This window comes from Physeter macrocephalus, unplaced genomic scaffold, assembly GCF_002837175.3.
Source record: "Physeter macrocephalus isolate SW-GA unplaced genomic scaffold, ASM283717v5 random_1240, whole genome shotgun sequence".
Lineage (NCBI taxonomy): Eukaryota > Metazoa > Chordata > Mammalia > Artiodactyla > Physeteridae > Physeter > Physeter macrocephalus.
This window is the reverse complement of record NW_021146949.1, coordinates 18,542-25,000: the sequence shown is the minus strand read 5'-3', so window position 1 is coordinate 25,000 and position 6,459 is coordinate 18,542. Positions and strand designations below refer to the sequence as shown.

At 57.6% G+C, this 6,459-nt stretch overlaps 1 protein-coding gene across 2 annotated transcripts in view; it reads right to left on the bottom strand.

Moving 5' to 3' along the window:
- Positions 1 to 2,171: 2,171 nt before the first annotated feature.
- Positions 2,172 to 6,459, bottom strand: part of LOC102978854 (acetylcholinesterase collagenic tail peptide) — a 22,803-nt gene continuing 18,515 nt past the window's right edge. For both annotated transcript variants that reach the window (XM_028487235.2, XM_055083616.1), the window contains exons 10-11: positions 5,375 to 5,477; positions 2,172 to 3,666 (exon numbers count right to left, since the gene is read on the bottom strand). In XM_028487235.2, the coding sequence (XP_028343036.1) occupies positions 3,597 to 3,666; positions 5,375 to 5,477 (173 nt within the window). In that variant the 3' untranslated portion in view covers positions 2,172 to 3,596. The remainder of the gene's footprint in view (positions 3,667 to 5,374; positions 5,478 to 6,459) is intronic.

Here is a 6,459-nt window from a genome sequence, read left to right as displayed (position 1 = left end):
CATTGCCAGGGGCCTCGAGCTGTGTGTGAGCCCATTGCTACCACACAAATGGAAGATCTGCGTTTTGTTGAAAATTTAAATTGGTTCACTCCACTACAGGGGAGGGCTGGGGCAGACAACCCAAGTAAAGCAGTCACTGGGGTGTAAGCTGGCCAACTGATTATAATGAGGTTTGGAGAATCTTAAGCAATTTGACCCATATGTGCCCTCCACACTCCTACCTATTAGGGTGATGGATGGACCCATGTGTCTGCCCCAAGACGCTCAGAAACTTTGTCCTACCGTCTTCCCAGGCACTGGTTCCTATGTCTTAGTTACCAAGTTCCCTTCAGAGAACTTACTTTGCTCACAAGTTTGTCACATTTGCCCCATTCCTGCTCCCCAATATCCGGTCCAGCAGCCACCCCTTCCCCACACGGCGTATATGCTTCTGGTGAATCCCCAGGGGGTGGGCTAAGGGTAATCTTAAAACCTTTGCCACCCTGGGTTCAGGAACCCAGCTGTGATCTGATCAGTAGGCAGCGTTCTGACAACAGGAACTGGTTCAAGAATGGGAATGTGACCCAAAACAGGCCAACAAGGCTCAAGGCAAGGTTTGCTGGGGACTCCTGGGGGGGGAGGAAATCTTCTTGAGAGCCACTGGAATAGATGTTCTCTCTTCCTGTGGACGTTACAAGGTCCAGATGTAAGCCTGAAACTGTAGTAGTCAGCTTGTGACCACCCTAAGGACTGAATTAACAGAAGAGATGCAAATAGCTGAGAGGCTAAATCAAGCCGAGAAATGGAGTGGAAGCCTTGATTGAACCTTGCCTGATTGCCACTCCACTCCTGGAACTTATGAGTTATATGAGCCAATAAATCCTACCCTATGGTTTATATCATATTTAAGTTGGATTTTCTGCTACTTGCCAACAAAAGCATCTGGACTGACACTGCCTCCTTTGGTGACAGTATCTGAAGGTCCTGTCATATTCTCAGCCACGCCACATGACAGCTTGAGAGTAGCCAAAGGAATCCATCACCCCTCCAAGGACATACCCTGTCACAGCTGGAGGGCAGAATCCACACTCACCAGTGGTTAGAGTTGGAATAAAATTCAACCTCTGTCTCAAGCCTCTCAGGTGAGGAAACTGAGGCTGTGGGAAGTGATGAACCAAGTATGAACACGTAAGGGGCCTCCCACCAGCAGATGATCCCAGGAGGTGTTTCTGCGGCTGCCTGGCCTGCTGACAGGTGCCCGTGCTCCTGGCAAAGCTGCTCCCTATGCCGCGGAGTTAACGTTTCAGGGGAGGCACGGGTCCACCTTCCCCGATCTTTCATCTTTTCATTTCAGAATGCTGAAGGGGGAGAATGACTATTACTATACATATTCTCGACACATGTGACCTTGAATCCTTTCATTTCCTGAGCCTTTCAGAACACTCCCTAGAAATAGTTGGAGGCGGGCCCCCCTCTAATACTGCGGGGTCCAGGGACAAGAGCACAGATGGTGGCTCCCACGCGAAATGTCTGAGTATTTACATTAGGATCAAACTGACAAACTGTTTTGCATTAAATAGGTTCTGCTTACACTTTCATGAAGACTGGATTTTTTTAGATTCCTCAAAGTTTTCTGTGGCTGCACCAGGAGAGTGGGCCTCCCTGCCCCTGGCCCGTCTCACGCCGGGATGTGCGGCCTCTGTCTCCAAGCTCCATCCACCACCCCTGCAAACAGCTTGTCCCTGGCCACCCCTCACGCTTACAGGTGTGTGCGAGCCACAGTCAGGAGGACAGGCGCGGAGAGAGGGCTGTGCGGCCCCGGAAGCAGGCTCAGGACCACTCGGGTGGAGAGTTTGGGTTTCCTGGGACCTGCAACATGGGGTGTGCAAGTGTCACCGTGGCCCCGTGGGGAGGGTCATGGCCAGAGGAAGGCCAGAGTAGTGCCCTCCAAGGAGTGGGACCCAGGACTGGGCCACTCTTGGCCAGGTCCAAGGGCAGTACTGGACCTCCATTCTGTCCTATGCAAGATCATAAAGCAAGGCTGGGGGAGAGCAAGACCCGGCTTGGTGACCTTGGACCTCAGTTTCCTCCCTTGTCCCTGAGAGAACAGGACTACTTCCCATTCTAGAACCCTCTGTCGAGTCTGGAAGCAGCCTGGATTTCAGAGCGCTTAACCCATCCAGCAGTTCTGGGACACCAGCCCCAAACCCCCGGGGAAGAGAGAGCCACAGGAGGGAGGAACACTGCCTTTATTTCTTGATTTCCCATCCGGAGATGCCAGGATGAAGGTGGTGGCTTCACATGGGACAGACGTGGGCCATGGAACATCAGCCCGGGACTTGCAGTAGAGGCGGAGGGGGCCAGACTGACCCATGTGTCCACCCACCCCGGGGCTGATTCGCCCACGACTGGCCACCAGCACAATGCCAAGTGCCCAAGACGCAGGCCTTGTACACAGGCCCAGGAGCGTCCCTCCATCTGGTAGCAAATGGGCAAATCCCACCTGAGGTCTGCCGTGGAGAAGACGTCCTTCCCAAACAAAGCTAAGCCTCACTCAGGAAATATGGTGATGAAAGACAGCTCACAGACATGCAGGGCTAACGATCCGGTAGAAACGGGGTCTCGGGCGCACGCACACGAGGACAAGACTATGCACCACGAAGACAGGGAGGGAGGTCACAGGGCTCACGGGACTCAGCAGGCAGCCAGGAGCTGGCGCCCAGGACAGATGCCGTCTCTGCCCGGAGCATGTACTCAATCGTGGGGCCTGGATGGGATACCAGGCGGCAGTTTCCTAAGGACTCAGGAAACACCAGTGGCCGGCCTGCTAGCCAATGTCCTGAAGGAGAAATGGACACGAGGGACATTCACAGGACGGAGGTCCAAGTGCGCAGAGCCAGGAGGTCAGGATGGTGCCGGGGATGGGGAGGCCCTGAGAGCAACCCCTTCGGGAAATGTCGAAAAGAAGGCCACTGCTCTGCTTTCGTCTACACGGCAAGCACCCCAGCACCCCAGGGTTTGGCGGCGGTCTCAGTACTTATTCACAGTTGGGGCTCTGCCTGGGGAAGCCACATCCACACGAGGCTGCGCTGGGCCGTGGCCAGCTGCGGGGCGGGGGGGTCCCTAGTTGGGCCCAGATCTGGGGGCCACCCCCAAAGAACAGGCCCACTTCCCTGCTCTGTGGTTCCCAGGCCCGGGGAGCCCCGGCCAGCTGCCGGGTGAGAATGCCCACATTTCCAGAGGTCAGAGGAGACGAGAGGCCTGCGCCCCAGATGCCCCCAGCGGACGGGAGCAATCTCCAACAGTCTGTGTGCCTAACAGTGCAAAGCCAAGTCCACGATATTCGGAAGGGAGGGCCCCGCAGGCCGGCGGTCTGGCCGGAGGGTCGCCATGGGTGTGTGGAGGAGGCCCGGTACTCGGGGTTAAGACAGGATGCAGTGGTCCTAGGTTCTTCCAGTCGGACTGCATTAAAAGCACATCTTAGCAGCAAGAGTTTGTCCTTGTTTCTGTTGCATGAAGGTGGGGGAAACCGGACCAGGACGGGGCGAGGTCAGTCTGCCGAGGGTGGAGAAGCTGCTGCCAGTTCCGTGGGTGCGGCCGCCTCCTCCCGGCGGCCCTCAGGTGAAGTAGCGACAGGGCGTGGAATCGATGTAGCAGTACGGGGTGCACCGCAGGTCTCCGTATGACCTGAGGGGGCAGACACAGGGCAGTGGGCAGGAACCCCAAGGACACAGCCACGTTCTCAAAGGCCGCCTCTCGGGACTCTGGTCAAACCTCATCCGAGAGCTGCCCTACTGCCACCCTCCTAAGGGCGAGGGGCTCCAAGGTGAGGGGCTTGGGGCAGCTGAGTCCAGGCCTCTGGGGCTTCTCCCCGCTGAGTCCATCTGAGGGATCTGGGGGAAAGGGGTTGGTACGTAGCCTGGCTCTGAACGCAGCCTCTCAGAGAGAATCGGCCCTTTCTCCAGCGCTGTCCAGTAGACCACACTGCACTATTTCTGTGGCAGCCACTGGCCATATGTGGCTACTGAACTCTTGAAATAAGGTTAGTGTGAATGAAGAATCAGGATATTTAACTTTATTTAAATAGCTACACGTGGCCGGGGGCTACCATATTGGAGAGCACAGCCTACACGTCTATAAGCCCAAGCGCTAATTCCGAGACTGTGTTGTATTGATACACCACGCCCACATTCGCAAGCATCCCCTGAGGGGTCCCGGGATTAAGAGAGTAACCACAGAGAGCGGGGGTAAGCCCTGGGCTCCACGTGTCCCTGTACCCCAGGTCTGAGTATCTACACTCGGTGGTCTCCTTCCGTCAACTCTTTAGCAGAGGCCTGGCAGGAGCCTCCCTACTTCAGGGAGGGGCAGTGCACACAGACACACAGATGCAGTGGGGTCCTGGCCCAGCCTACAGTGCTTGGAGTTTGCGGTCTGAGCTCCCCCAGCCTGGTTTGATTTGTTGCTCTGCGTTTGGGGGTGGGCATTGAGGAGACCCCCTTGGAGGAGAGAGACAGGCCTTGTGTCTGTCCCCCAGCCCTGCCGAGGGCCTGGGTCCAAGCCTACAGAGGAGCGGGGCCGGAGGGAACGGCTGGACAGATGGACTCCTGAGGAACCAGGGATCCACTCTGGGGCCAAGGGAGAAGCAGGATGTGGACCGGGAGAGGAGCGGCCTCCCGACCTGCCCTACGAGCTACGCGACTCTGGTCCTGTGAGCACTGGGGGAACGGAGCCCGGGAGACCCCATTCTGGGCATGGGATCGTGCCTCACAGGGCAGAGGCCCTCAGCGGGCTTGGGAGATGTCCTCGTGGAGGCCAGGACGCTCAGGATACTGATCCACATGAACACCCACTGAGGGGTCTCAGAAACAACTGCAGGGGGTGCTTGAAGGGAAGAAGACTACATTCCTGGGGTTTTCTGGGAGGAGCTTGGAGCCACCAAAGTTAGACACTAAGCCTGGTGGGATCTCATGTGTACCCACAGGCCTGCCCGGTGGTTCCAGAGAATTCAGGTTACAGATGCTTAGATTCTCTGAAATGCCCGGATACCTCCCCCCTCCACTGGGCCCCCTCCCAGGCAGGCCCACTCCCAGGAGACCAGTGTGGTCACGGGAGCAACGGGGGATGGAGCTGCTCATCCAGGGGCCACGGTGAGCTGCAGCCCGGGGCCCAGGCGGAGCTGCGGGCGGGCGACTGCTCTGAGCGGCATGTGGGTTTCTGTGTTTAGCACTGTTCCCCCACGAGAGCAGGGACCATGCATGTGTTCTATGTCACCATACCTCAGAGTCCAGAAAGCCCCAGGAACACAGAGGCGTTCGGGAATATTTGTGAAGGAAAGAGGGGTAGGCAGGAGGGAGGGAGGCCGGGGTGTGGACACAGCCCACAGGGTGGTCCCTACCCGGGGAGATAGGTCTCGCAGGTCAGGTGGCCGAAGTCAGAGCCGTCACAGTCCTCCACGCCCCTGTGCCGGTGACCGTCTCCACAGTAGGCCCGGCGACAGCCTGAGGGGACACAGGAGGTGAAGCCCTGAGAGGGGGGCGGGGTGGGGGACAGCCTGGCAGGACCATGTGGCCTGAAGGAGCCCCCGCACCATCCCACAGAGCCTGAACCCTCCCGCAGGGACGTCCACAAAGCTTCAGACCCCAATCCCACGGGAGGACACTGTTTCTGTCGCAGGACTACCGCGGGTTCCCGCGAGGTGAGGGTAGGGAGATGGGGAGCACCGGGCATGGTGCACAGCCTTGGTGGCGCTTGTCTGTCTGCAGGGAGCTTCCTATGTCCCTCGGAAGCCAGACCGTCTTCCATGGGGTCTCTGTTCTCACACCAGGGGAGGGGCCAGGAGCATGAACCCACCCTCATTTTTATAGGGCTTTGAGACCCTATTAGTTCCTTCCTGCTGTGTCACCTCCACAAGGGATAGGGGGACTCCAGCATCCTAGGAGTCACCGCCCAGGAACCGTCGCGGGAAGTGCAGCTACACGGAGAGAACCAGACGCTTCATCCTGCGCCGCCCCTGTGCACTCTCATCCTCCTCTGAGCTCCTTGCTGGCGAGGAACCCGCCTTTGCACCTACACGTCCCCAGCCCTGGCTTCTCACAGCAGGACTTTAAAAATAATGCAGTGAAGGGATGTCGAGCCCTCACGGCACCCAGACAATCCATGCGCACGTCAGCTCACAGAATCTCACAGAATCTAAAGGCTTGAGCGTTCGGTGTGGTCGTACCCATTTTTCAGTTGGGGAAAGTGAGGCCCTCCATCACCCCACTCACCGTGTAGCCTCCTCTCTGAGCCTGAGGGTGACTCAGTGGCTTCCAGAGCCTGCATCCAAACTCTATCTGAATCTAAAGCTCATGCTTTCCACCTCACCTCCTGCTTTTGTCACTTGATTTTTTTAAAAAAAAGAAGAAGAGGGCTTCCCTGGTGGCGCAGTGGTTGAGAGTCCGCCTGCCGATGCAGGGGACACGGGTTCGTGCCCCGGTCTGG